The following is a 14,405-nucleotide window of genomic DNA, read 5'->3' on the forward strand; positions in this document are numbered from 1 at the left end:
TGCTTTTTTTATGAATTGGTTGCACCCCTTCATGAATGGGGCATCATATATACATATATAAATTAATAAAAATATTCATGTTCACACTATTCTGAAAATAGTCCTATCTGTGTGTCTGTGGATTGCAAACACATTTCCTATATGTCTCCTGTTTTTGTTGCTACAAGCTTTTGTTCCTATAGATTTGCAGTGAATTGTGTGGTAAATCCATCTTTCCTTTGGCCAGATCCCAGAAACTCTCGGTACAGAGACACAAGTTTTTGCTGAGATCTGTCATGCGTATGCTCTCCCTGCGAAACATTACTATGGCAACCCTGACACAGATGAGGATGTCCAGAAAGATTGTCATTGTTCAAGAGCTGAAGGAGCAGCATGCCTTAGAAAAGGGCAAGTGGCACTTACAGGATGAGGAGCAGTGGCAAACTCAGAATGAGATGGTAAGCTTACATGGCTTCATCCTTTAATTACAGGTCTTTGACCTCAATTGTGCCACTTAGCATGGATATATCCACCTACTATTGCTCTTTAAAAGTTTGTAAAAGATCCATCAAACCATATACGTATTTTCTGTAGAATTTTTTTGATGGCGCTACTGGTTTTACCTTGTACCTAAATTTATAAAAAGTATATTTTGTTATATATTTTTTTCAATGTTTCACATGTATATGAAAAAATATATACTATATATACTCGTGTATAAGTCTATCCGCATATAAGCCGAGGTACCTATTTTTAACTTGGAAAACAGAAAAAATTGATTGACTTGCGTATAAGCTGAGGGTGGGAAATGCTGGAGCTGCTGGCAAGTTTCAATATTCAAAATAAATACCAATAAAGATGTGTAATACGGCCATTACAGCCATATTAAAGTAAACAAAACCATAGTGAGAATTTGGTGGTTAGGTAGGTATACTACTTACCATACCCAAACACTAAATTCTTTTTACCTCACTGGCGGTATGATTCTATCTGGAAAAAGTGGCTGAAAGCAGTACAAAGCGTACTGCATTCAGCCACTTTAGCCCGCCTAGCGTTCTAATTCTGTCCTTATTTTCACACAAAATGTGTTACATTTTTATGCATAGAAATTTATTTTACATTGTAGGCCTGTAATTCTTAGGCATAATTCACTGAAATATGTCCAATATTTAATAAATTTAATAATAAACTTTACCCTCCTAAATGGTAATCTTGAGTATGACTCGAATGGGTGGATTTTAGTTGCAAAAAGCAGTAATCGTGAGTCACACTCGGGGTTACTTTAACCTAAAAAAAAAACACACTTACCTTTCTCAGTCCCCCAACATCCTGCTGGTCCCCGCCAGTCCAGGGGACACGGCTGCCTCTTCTGATCTCCAAGTCCAGAGCCGAGATCAATAGGGGTTTGCATGACATCGGTACGGCCGGGACTTAGCGGTGGGAAATTCTATACCAAATAGCTGTATTGAGTCCAATACAAAGAAATATTAATATAATTATATATATATATATATATATATATATATATATGTATATATATATTATACTTCTGTACAGTTGTATTACATGTTTAACTATTTTTTTTTATTTTAAATTATTTTTGTGTTTTTATATAAATTATATAAAGATATCTTTGTATTGGACACAATACAGCTCTTTTGTATTGAATCCAATACAAAAATATTTGAATTTCCCGCCGCCCGCACCGACGTCACTGGGAAACTCCAGAGTTGGTCTCTGCATTCGGTGGCTTTAAAACAGAAGACGTGTCCAGAGGAGCTGTGGGGACAAGGTATGTGGGCTTTTTCAGTAGTAACCTGATGTCATACAATGTTGTATAACAATCAGATTGCACTGACACGGTATTTACTACTGTTCAATCCTTTATATTTGGCGCCCGAGTTACGCCAGCGTGTAGCCACCGTAACTATGGCATAACTCCGGCATACCCCTGCTGGCTTTTGCGGCCAGCGTATTTCCGTCGCAGCCTGATGGCATTGTCATCAGGGAACAGAAACCACTGGATGCGGCTGCCGGATCGGGTGCTTCCATCCACCTGACTTGCATATAAACCGAGGGTACTTTTTCAGCACATTTTGGGTACTGAAAAAGTTGGCTTATACGCGGGTATATACGATATATATTTTTTTTAATTAATGTTTACATTTTTCATATTTTATATATATATATATATATATATATATATATGCATAAAAAGGAGTGCTGATCTCAATCCGCATGTGTGAGATCCAATGCTTGTTTGTTTTTTAGAGAAAAGCTCTCCGATGATGCATGCCCAATTTCGAGCATGCGCGGAGGAAGCAGCACACAACCTCCTGGGATATGTGATGTATGTAACCCAGGAGGCTGTGGGTTTCTCCCTCAGTCTTTTACTGCGACATTCAAGACAGAAGGAGAGGTATCTTTAAAGTAAAAAAAAAAATCATTAAAAAACAAAAATATTTTTTTTTTAATGTGCAATTTTCAGTTATTGGGTTAAATATTTTGTCTGTTTTTATATTTTATTACCTGTGTATTTTTGTTAAATTATTGAAAGACGTGTATTTGTGTTGTGAAGTGAGTGCAGTATTGAGTCCCCATTGTCCACACTGGTCCTACTAATTGTAGAATTGGGTAAACAGGAATGAAATATTTTTGCATATTTCTTCTTCCCTTTCTGTACTTCCTTCCCTTGGCTATATACAGTATTGGGGAACCCACTGTATTTTCAGCTCAGAGTTGGGTTTTAGGTTATATATCCAGAGGCCAGAGTAAGCAGTAAAGGTTGCTGCTGGAGAACCTTCAGGTATTGGTCAGGTTCTCCTCCTAGTGACGTAGTGTTGAATATTATTCTACATGGTAATAAAATAAGATGATATAAAGTAGTGCATTGATCCTCAGGCTAGAATGAAGCAGGTATTAGCATAGGGTAGGACAGAGCTGCTGTCTATACATGGTATAGTACTCTGTTTTATTGAACATCTCTATTTCTTTTGAGCAGGAAGCTCATATTTCAGAAGAAGAAAGCAAGCTGGAAGAGGAAACCTGGCAGGCGCGCAGTGACTTTCAGCAGCAGCTTCTTTTAGACCTGACAGAAGCCAATCATGGGATTCGGCGGCACATGGAGCGCGCCATAGGACAGAGCCTGATTCACCATGCACAGCAAGAGGCTGCCAAAAATATGATCGAAGACAACATTGAATTTAAGGTGATGCTTTTCTTCATGGTATCCAAAAACACTGTCTAGGACTGAATTCAAGTATTATAAGTTACCCATGTATTGTTAAAAATACTGTGGTAGCATCACTCATATTCTTACTGAAACGTTTGATGCTTTTTCTATATCTTCTGCTCTTAAAAAGGACAACGTAAACTGGCTAGCAGCCATTAGTCTGTATAGTGGCTGGGCTGCCTTTTCGGGTCCCTGCAGATCCCCTATTTAGCCAACCAAATCAGTGCCCCCAGCTGGGTGCATGTGAATAAATGCATTTATTTGAAATACTATAGAAAGAAATGGGCCAAAGAATAATGTTTATTAAATAATGCCGGTCCACCTATTCCAGAAATTGTGGGAAGGAGGGCCAGCAGAAGGGGAGAACAGAGTACACATGTGCTAACACAAGGTGTCATAGGACATTTAGTCAATTTGCACATGGTCAGGTCATGGTTGTATGATGTGTACAGTGTGCCAAGAGGCAGACAGCAGCAGTCCAGTTCTAAACTTCTGAAAAACTTCTGAACTTCTGAAAAAAATGAAAGTACAGCTAGTACAGTGAACCCAGAAGGAAGCATGAATAATAACTGAGGGTTTAATACTACTTTAAAGTGGTAATGACAGACTAAGAACAAAATTCTGATATTATAGTGATAGAAAAGAAAATAGAGCAGGAGCCCTGGAGGCCTTTTTATTATTTACCTTTCTATGGCACAACAAAATATTAGTTTGGTAAATTGACAGACATGAAAAGCACAAAATTGTTTTGAGGACACGTTGACCTTTTTTACCGTGATAAATGAAGTCTCTGTGTCGTAGAAATGTTATGTTTTTGCATCTTTTAATACACACAGCTTTATCCATTTTGAGATATATGACTGGGATGCTGTTGTCACACCCATGCACGATGGGGTTGATTTACTAAACGAGTTAAGGCTTTTCACAATAATCACTCTGCACAATTTATGATTTTGCTTGCATGTGATTGTATTGCAAAAGTCAGCAGAGCTTTACCCCAGTTACATGAGAAGTAAAGTAAAAAGCCTAAATCCCTTGGTTTAATAACCCCAATACAGGTATCTTAATCATTCCCTTTACACCCTACTGACTGACCCTACCAACTTTAACTGTAGCGTTCTTATATTCTCTATGTGAAGCTGTTATTGCCTATAAGGCTCATATGTAGGGAAATGTGTATTGCAAGCTCAGGTAAAATATCTCTGCCCTGATGTGTGTAATCCAACAAATAACCATTCATTATGTGACAAAGGATTTACAGAGCACCGTGGGTGAGAAAGCAACAACACAGCTGTAGCTCTTTGCTTTCAGACTGTCTCAGAGTCTTCAGAGTGAAACCTTCTATAGATCATATGTCACTTGTATGGGTTGGAAAGCATGCCTCATACACACAACATATTTAGGATGGGATACAAACCTGAATGATATCACATGAACAAAAAATACAAATCTTTCAAACCACTCTTAACATTTTTCCACTACAAAATTTCAAAAATACCCGGTAATCCTGCCAGTGAAGTTTACTTAAAGCGAAAAAAAAATTAACTTACCTCTACCAATGGAAAAACTCTCGATCCCTCCACAAACCAAGCCTAGTTAGTTCCGCCCTGCCTCAGCTTCCCTCTTTTTTCCAGTGCTGGATGAAACAATAAGCAAGGCCTTCTTCTTCTTCTTCTTCTGGGTTTTTCTTCACATCACCCAAACTTGTCTTCCTTGAAATGGTGGAAAAAAAGTTCCTATCTCGTTGCACATGCATAAGATTGAGAAAAGCCCCTGATGATGCATGCCCAATATCGATGCATGCCTGAAATGCGATGCAAATATCCCAGGAGGCTTCACGTTTACATTTCAGGCTTTACCGCTGTGGTGGTAAAGATGGAAGGGGTGTGGGCCTCCTCCCAAATTTTTTTTTACATTATATAAAAAGGGAGAGGCACTCCTATATAATGTAGAAAATGTGATGATAGGTCCATTTTAATGCAACATTCTATAACTGGGTGATGATGATGATACATTGCTTCTTCCAGAGCAAAACTGTCACCCCAATGTAGTTTTTGCCTGCACCCACTACAGTAGGACTTTCGACAGTCCCTGCAAATTCTCTGGCTTATAGCTTGTCAATCATCACCTGGCCCCACCCACTACTCACAAGCTTGACAGCACTGCCTGTGTTGATGAAACCCTCCCACTGTGAGCTGCAATGTCTTGGAGGGGGAGCATGTGAGAGACTAATGGGTGATTTGGCTAAGACTGGGGAGGCAAAGAAGTTTTTTGTTTACTGTGTGAGACTTGTACATCACATACTAACTGGAATTGGAACTTGTTTAGACTGTTATACTACTTTCCCTGAATTACAACTTCACACATCAGACAGGCGGTGAAATGCTTTATCTGCATATGGCAATTAAAAAAGATTACAATTGTTAGAGAACAAAAATGACCTGTTAAAGGGCTTGTATGCCTTATTTTCCTGGGATATCACTACCTCTTTTTGACACAATAATACAGTAACGAAGGTGAATATGAATCACCTTGACTTACATGTAAACGTCTTGCAGATCCCTCCAGATGTCAAAATGCCTGTGGTGTTCTATTTTAGGCTCCGAACCCACTCTGGATGGTGAAATAAATAATTGAACACAGTCCAGATGGTGTTTTTGTACTTGGACAAAATGAAATTAGGATTTGAAGGGAATTGTCTGCTGAACTTCTCAGATCTCTTACTTAATGCATCTTATTTCCTGTATTTAATATTTCCGATTTTGGATGACAGGAGCGGCTGCTGGAGGCTGCAGTGGAGAGCGTGTATATCACCAGCAATAATGTGAACAATCTGGTGCGAAGCTACTATGAAAACACAGAGCAAATCTTGAAGGATTATGAAAAGGAAAAGAGTAAACAGCTAAAGGCCATGAAAGGTAAAAGATTGGTGGACTAGTGTGTGTACTGAGTCATCAGGGAATGCAGGCTGTTCACAAAGCAGAGTGAATTATGAAATTAGCACCTTGGTTGGTTTCTTGGCAAATGAAATGATATCCAACTGTGCAAAAAAAGATTTCTTTTTTATTGTTATTCTTTGCAAAGTGAACTATCACTGCATTCACTAAGCAACTATGCAACTACATTTGCATATATATATAATAATGTATAATATATTATATACACAGTATTTTTTTGGTTGCCCAGTCTGAAATTAACAAATATACTGGCTACAATTTATTTACTAAAGTTCATATTTAGCATTTTTTGTCTTTTCAGATATTTTAGTTAGTTCAAAAGTACGCAGTAACCAGAAACTGGCCAGCAGTGAGATCAAAGAAAAGGATTTACAGCAAGAATCAGGTCATTCTCTCCATGGAAGGTTTGTTGCAAATATTACATTATTCAGTTTTGCTTGTTAAAATATATTTTTTGATATTGTGAAGTCTTCAGTAGAGGCTTAACTTATAAAGTATATGTAATTTTGTTTTCAAAGTTTTGCTTTCCTTCCTGAACTGTGAAAGCTGTGCACACATTGTACATTGACAAAAATTCACTGTATGCTTTTTTAAAAGGCAATAGGGTAAAAAAAAAGGTGTGGAAGCATGAAATGGATGTAGGCCATATTTTTGTTTTATTTAGCTTTGTGTATTGTGGACTTTCATTGAAAAGATATTAACAGGTAAATTAAGTTTTCTCTGCATTTAGTGCACTCGTGGTTGTGCATCTCAATTTATTGGTACACCACTGTGTATAAAAATTAAAAAATGTTGTTTGTCTTTTATAAATCTAGTAAGTTGTACCTAACCCCACCTCCTAGATTGTAAGCTCTTCGGGGCAGGGTCCTCTCCTCCTCCTCTGTCATTGTGCCTGATTTATTAAAGCTCTCCAAGGCTGGATAGAACACACTTTCACCAGTGAAGCTGGGTGATCCAGCAAACCTGGAATAGATTTTTTCAATGTCATTTGCTATTTGGATCCTGGACCAGATCTATCCAAGTTTTGCTGGATCACCCAGCTTCACTGGTGAAAGTGTATTCTCTCCAGCCTTGGAGAGCTTTAATAAATCAGGGCCATTGTCGGTATCTGTCTATCATTTGCAACCCCTATTTAATGTACAGCACTGCGTAATATGTTGGTGCTATATAAATCCTGTTTATTAATAATAACAATTCCTTGAACTGGGTCTTCTTATCAATTGTTTTTATGTTTTAGGCTGGTTTCTCTACAAAAGCAATTACTGGAGAAGCTCAGACTGTATCAACAGGGCCGCCTGGACTCCTTAAGACAGAAGAAATCTCTTCTACATCTCCTGGAAGGGCAGCTGGAAAACAAGCTGAAGGTAAATCCAGAGAATGGTGATAGTGATAATTCACTGCACCCTCCCTGGGAATAAGTGTTTTCTTCATTAATAAACCCCAGACAGACGTTCAAAAACAGATTATTACAGCTATGAGATCATTGTGCAATATTGAATATATTTCTTCCAAATACAAGCAAGTACATCAATTTTGATATGAGTTTCTTGCAGTCATTGTACAGCAGAGCTCATAACTGGGAAAGGAAGATCCAGCTATGGAGTCAGGGAAACTTTTTCTTTTTATGTTTTGGAGTATCCGCAGCATGAACACCCAGCCTGCAAAAGATTCCTTAAGCTACGTACACACATCCTATGGTTCTAGCCCGATAATTGGCTCAGGGCTGATATCGGGCGAGAATCTGGCATGTGCACAGCGCCCGTCATCCATCGTCCGAACAACCGTCCTGACGGATCCACGAACGATGGACGACAAACGATTGTAATGCAAGTGAAGGAGGAGAGCACGCAGCAGGGTGCCACTCCTTCATTATCCCCCCTCCCCTCTGCATAGGGCAGAACGTTGCTGTATGTTCAACGCTTATTCGAAAAACTTTCAGTCTTTTGTCGTTGGTAAGGATTGTCAAAGATGCTTTCCAACTACAATAATTGCAGCTGTGTATTATTGAAGCTTTACTTTAAGATCATCATCCTGGAACTTCAGCTGATTTAGCTGTATTTACAGCATCAACTTACTGGAGGGTCCTCCAATCTGAATTCATGATCAGCAATAGAGCCACATAGGTGTCATACACTGATCATAAAAAAGGAACCAGAAGTCTCTGAAGTGTAGCAAAGGAGGGAAATCGGATCCTGTCCTAGGCATTATTTCACATTTAAGACATAATAACAGCATCTGGACCTGGGAGAGTGATTCCTTCTTCTAGCCTCCAGGTTCAACAACAATCTGCATGGGTTTGCTTTCAGGTACAGATATTCTCTAATAGTGACTGCAGGATCAGTATCCCATATCTCTCCCCTTGGAAACGTCTTGCATGTCCTCTTTGCAGTACTGGGATGGAGGGTATTCTGGTGATCCTCATTGATCTGGACTGGCATAGGCATATCTGCTATAAAGATTTTTAAGCGAATACTCTGTGGACACTACTAGATCATCAGGATATTTTGTATTACAGACCGGTTTGCCATCCTACTTCACATTCACTGACTTCAGTTTGGCCAGATTTTCAAGGAAAGGGAAGCCTATAATTCCTATAATGATAAAAGTCAGAAAGTGTACTTCTTTTAAGGCTTGTCCTTGGACATGAAAGGCATTCTTCAATTGGTGTAAATCCCAGGGCTTCAAACCCCAGAAATGTATTGGTTGGATGAATTTTCTCTTTCGTTCAGCTCGGTCTAGTTCTCTCTCAAATGTCAGGTTTCTGCCCTTTCTATTGTATTTGGTCTCTCTAAGGATCTTTATTTAAGGCTTTCCCCATGTAGCTGCCTTTTTTATCTGTAGGTGGCTCAGGCAGACCATCATCCAAGCCTATGGTCTTAGGTTACGTACACACTACAGATGATTCTCGTCCATATCGCTGTAGGGCTGATATTGGACAAGAATCTGGCGTGTGTACAGGGGCCCTCCGATGTCGTTCATGGATCTGACCTGGTGGATCCACGAACGACCGCAATGCAAGTGAAGGTGAGAAAATGCAGCGGGGTGCCACTTACTCGTTCTCCCCCCTCCCCTCTCAATAGAGCAGAATAGTGCTGTATGTACAGTGCTCATTCATGCATCTTTTAGTCTTTTGTTCATTGAAAAGGATCATGAAAGATCCTTTCCAATAACAAATGCCATAAGTGTGTACGCATCCTTAGAATTGGTTTCCACTCTTTGTTTTTAAGACTTGCTTTACTATACCTTTAACTGCTTCTTGTGCTTTTCAACATCAAGCAATTGTTTCCCAGATTTGCAAGTTTGCCACATGGTCTTCTGTTCACAAGTTCTGAATTCTACCAAGAAATTTTACAGCCTTATCTGATGCCAACTTCATGCAAAATGTTCTTCGGGTGGCTGTTTTAGGAGTCCACACCCCACCATGACGATGCTTTGCTACAAAACTGAGCCATGCTAGTAGTGCAATTGGCTATCCTGTGCTGACCGTTTTTTTCTACGTGTCCAAACGCCAGTTCGCAGCCCTAAAATTTTAAATTTTAAGCTCTTGTGTGCAGGGTCCTCTCCTTCTCCTGTGTCATTGTTTGTAACTGTCTGCTACCCCTATTTATATCAATACAACCTACCATGTACTGAACGAACTTTGTAGAAAAGTCAATTAACTAATCTACTTTACTAGAAGTATCTTTCGTTACTAGAAGTGTCTAATTACTGTTTGTGCTGGCCTAGAACTTCAGCCCCTCCACTCACCTTCCTACACAACCTAACATGTAGCTGTCATAGATGAAGCCAAAGGAAATACTACAGAAGGTCACTTGAATAACAGCCCTTAAGCTACAGATATGACAACCAAGTGGACCACACTTTGTAGTTACCGCAGGACTTTTGGGTTCCTACAATAGAGAGGCTTTTACAGGTAGATGACATGCATAAAATCTTTATATTATAATATATTCTTTTGAAAATATTTTTAATTAAATGAATAGTCATACAATGGAGTTCTCTTAAAAACAAAAATAAAACACAGCAAGTTTTGGTACAGTAATGGCAAACATGTGCACTGACTGTAGAACCAACTATTCCTAAACTAAATGCCAATAATGCAAAGAAAGGCTGTATGTATTATTTTGAACACAGCAGCGAATTATAATTTAACATATTGCTTTTTAAAATAGTAGAAAAGATGTAGTGTACCTACTGTCATTCTACTTCAAAGGAAATCAGTCCGAGATCAAAATATATGTAAGAAGCCACAGGTGGAGGCATTTCTTTTCACTCCCTGTGCTGCGTTTTAGTTAAATAACTTAGACTTCACTACAGTACCATGAATTGTTATATAATCTGATAATCACGGCTTCCATCTGTGCTTTAATATAGTTATTTTGCTTTGTGACCTCTATAAAGAAGAACTCTAGTTTTACTAAAACACGGAATATTGTTTTAAACATTGTTGGATATTAAATAGGTTATAAAGCGGTTATTATTTGTTTTTTCAGGTCTGGAGTAATGCAGAACCCATAAACACTAAATGTTTTTCCCTGTCATGCGGTTGCATTAGGATTACGCTGTATGGCCAGTTTTGACTGCAATTTTCTGCACCTTATCTATCCTCTGGATCCATTGCTTGTCTACAGACACAGCAAACAAATATCCCATGCTGGGAATTACCCCTGTAGTGATAACCCAGAAATGCAATAAATTCATCATCTCCAATCTCTTCTGTCACTTTCATTTCTTAATCCTGCTTCATGCAGCCAATTTTCTGATCAATTTCACCGAGAGATTAAAGAGCAGCCTTTTTGTATACATTTTTTTGCTGATAATAATGGATAGGTTTGCGGTGTGTGCTCAGCAAAATATTTAGAAGAGTCAACTCTTAAAGGGAGAGCCACAATTAAAGTTGAAGTTATATTTAAAAGTGAAGAAGGGGAAACAATATTTCTTGTTATGCCCTTTACGTTTTATCATTAACGTGTATATAAACCATAAAAAAACTTGTTTTTATTAGGTTTAGATGGCATAAAAAATGTTTTTAAAGGATTTAACTCCTATCAGGTTCTTTGGCTTTCCAGGACCCCATTAGAGAGGTTTCACTTCTCTTCAATAAGCTGAAATCTATTTACCTAGTGATAGTACAAGTTACAAATGAGAATGCACCTAGGTTCATCAATCAGTGCTAATATTATATTGTTGTACCATTTGACAGTGACTTGATTTTTATTTTCAGGAAGCAGAGCAAGATTTCATCGCTGAACTAGCTACAATGGCAAGGATCCGACTTACAGACAGCAGTCCTGGAACCAACAGATCTGTACACCCTGGTGAGTTGTAACCCATATAGATGTTCCCATTCTATAATAAGCTCTTTTCCCTAGCTGTAACTTGTAACAAACACAATATATAAATATACAACATTTTCCTAAATATCACTTAAATCCAACATTTCTAAAAGTATCTATCACCAAAACTCACCATCAATATGTTTAAATCCCAGAAAACTACACAAACAACAACACACATGCACCCAACTCCTAACAGGTAAATCATTGGAGTGCTGCCTTAATCAGTGTTAAATGTAACTATTAAAAATCAACTCTTGTCTTTCTTGTTTCTCAGATGAATACATATAGTTATATAGTTCTGATCAATTAAATTCTCCTTCACACTGAGCTATGCAGACTGTGTCCATTTATAGAAGCTCTGTAGTCTGGTGTGCAGTCAGCAAATCCCCACAAAGTTCTTCCCGGTGAAAGGATCAGAAAGAGCTTAATGATTGGAGAAGTTTCTCATTATGTGACCTGATAATCTGGCTCTTCTCCAATCTCTGAGCTTTTTCTGATTCATTCAAGCAGGAAGGACTCCATGGAGCTTCACTGCCTCCACATTAATGAATGGGATAAAACAATTTAGTGTAAATGAGAGCAGATAGCAAAATCTTTTTTCTCTATTTTAAAATGACCCATTTGATGCTGTTAGTAATTATTCCAACATAACTTGTTACAATCCCCTGCATTCCTGCTCCCTTGTCTTCTCCTACATAAGCATATATAGCACAAAGACCAGACCACCAATATCCCTCACATTCTTTCACTTTACTGTATACCTTTCACACCTGTCAGTAAAATAACATACCTGTCTAGTCATCTAAGCACTGATTCTCTGGTCTGTAATCAGCTACAGCCTTGTTAGCATGCTCCATCATTTCATTTGAAGGGCTTAATTATTCCCATAACCTTCCAAGCTGCTGCTGCTTACCATGCTATCTTACTGTTAGATGATTTGCAATTTCATGGCCATCTCTGGACTTCAAATAATCCAAATGAGCATAGCAGAGTTCAATTCCACATTGAACGTCACACTTTGAGTGAGGACATTACAGTGTATGTGCTCTATTCATCTACAAACAATCTGTTTCATTTAAACAATCTTCTAATGTCTTTGGTGTGTTCCATGGTTACTTTAAAGTCACACATGCAAACGTTAGACCTTTCTTACTCCCAAATCACTTTTGATTTTATCCTTGCGTTCAGCATGTGCAGGTAGATGCCACACAGTCTATATCACTATTGCTGGTAGAATCCCTGTCTTTCCATGATCAATAATCTTGGTCCAGAAAGACAGAAACCACATTTGCTAAGCACTGTGCAATGTAGTAATTAGATGGGTTGCCAGTTGTTTTTTGAATGATGGTTGTACCAGAATAAGCAGAATGTTTCCTAGCCCATAACAAACCTGGAAGCAAGTTTCCATTAGTATATTCCCACCCAAAGCCTTTTTGCTATACAGCTAGTCCCCGGGTTACATACGAGATAGGGACTGGAGGTTTGTTCTTAAGTGGAATTTGTATGTAAGTCAGAACAGGTCCATTCATTTTAATAAATGCAATTAGGACAGATGTTTGTCTCAACATATTAATAGGCAGCGTGATGTCAGTTACTGTTATACTCACTGTTAGTTAATCACAAACTAAGCAAAAAGAAAATTGTTATGAAGCCTAGACATTAACTTCTGGAACAAGCTGTGCTTTGATATGCAAAAAGAAACAACTGAAGAGTTTGTCTTGGTCATTAAAGAGTTACAGGAGGTTGCAGAAGAGCTCAGTCCTTAAGATCACCAACAACCTCATCTGTGTTTAGCAACAGATTTCTTCTACAAGTCATACAAACCACCTATGATCTCTATACTATTACTAACTCAATGAATCATTTTCATGGTGCCTGGAAATGCTACTTGTAACATTAAAAAAATTGCTCTCTTTTTTTCTAGAAGCTGCCAGTAAAGCTCTCCCTATAAAGAAGACAAAGTGACAATATTCCAAGACAATAGAAGAGAATGAATCACAACATTTATATGATTCATGTGTGAACTTTCAATGATGGATGAATCGTGATCTCACACTTATTCAGTAAAGCAGGAAAAGTGCAGTAACCTATACCAATTCAGCTCTGAATGGTTTGTGTAGGTTGATGCTTTTTTCACATTTTAGCTGCTCTTTACACTGACTTTGATAAAAGGTTCATGATTCACTGCATTGAATGACGGCAAATGGCACATTCTAGTCTCCTATGTTTGGAGTGTGGCATGAGAAGGGGGAACCCATGCTGGGAGGTCACTTGCCATGGCACAGCAATGTCTGGATGTGAACTAAAAACAAAGTAAATGTTATTGTATTGACATTTGCTTTTATTTTTTTTTTTACAGAAGATCCACTAGATTACAGAAAAGCCATTTTTGCACCAGCTAATTATAGAGTATTAAATATTAAAAGAGCTAGACATAAGGGTCTTTAGGAGTAAAGAAAATGCCCCGAGAGTGGAGGTCAGTTGCATTATAAATTCCCCTACTTTCATTAATGGGAGTATAAAATGTTCCTACATAAACAGACAAAGACAACAACGTCTACATCAGTGAGCAAATAGGAAAACATTGCCATGGCATCAGTGTCATCAGGGGAGTAAAAAAAATGCCCCTATTTTGTAAAACCAAAAACCTGCCCTTGCATACACAAGAAATTACATTCTTACTGCAGTGGATGTCCAAAATGTAAATGTAAGATTCAGTCACACAAACAAGACAAATCTGGGAGTTTTCTTTACACAAACAGAATGCCTCTTGGTTGCTATTGTGCATTAAAGTTTTGTGGACTTTTTAGAAAATTACAGAAGCTGCAGAATGTAATGAACAGATCATTTTTACTATAACATTACACAACAGCCTTTGTATAGGCTATATTATTTTAC

General features: G+C 38.2%; 1 protein-coding gene across 1 annotated transcript in view; it reads left to right on the forward strand.

The window, feature by feature from the left end:
* The window catches only part of EVC (EvC ciliary complex subunit 1), a 62,069-nt gene extending 47,670 nt beyond the window's left edge, over positions 1 to 14,399 (forward strand). Inside the window, exons 14-20 of the mRNA XM_072406455.1 lie at positions 227 to 437; positions 2,981 to 3,187; positions 5,985 to 6,129; positions 6,470 to 6,572; positions 7,406 to 7,532; positions 11,393 to 11,486; positions 13,432 to 14,399. Of these exons, the coding sequence (XP_072262556.1) occupies positions 227 to 437; positions 2,981 to 3,187; positions 5,985 to 6,129; positions 6,470 to 6,572; positions 7,406 to 7,532; positions 11,393 to 11,486; positions 13,432 to 13,472 (928 nt within the window). The 3' untranslated portion in view covers positions 13,473 to 14,399. The remainder of the gene's footprint in view (positions 1 to 226; positions 438 to 2,980; positions 3,188 to 5,984; positions 6,130 to 6,469; positions 6,573 to 7,405; positions 7,533 to 11,392; positions 11,487 to 13,431) is intronic.
* Positions 14,400 to 14,405: the final 6 nt, after the last annotated feature.

This window comes from Pyxicephalus adspersus, chromosome 3 (assembly GCF_032062135.1).
Source record: "Pyxicephalus adspersus chromosome 3, UCB_Pads_2.0, whole genome shotgun sequence".
Lineage (NCBI taxonomy): Eukaryota > Metazoa > Chordata > Amphibia > Anura > Pyxicephalidae > Pyxicephalus > Pyxicephalus adspersus.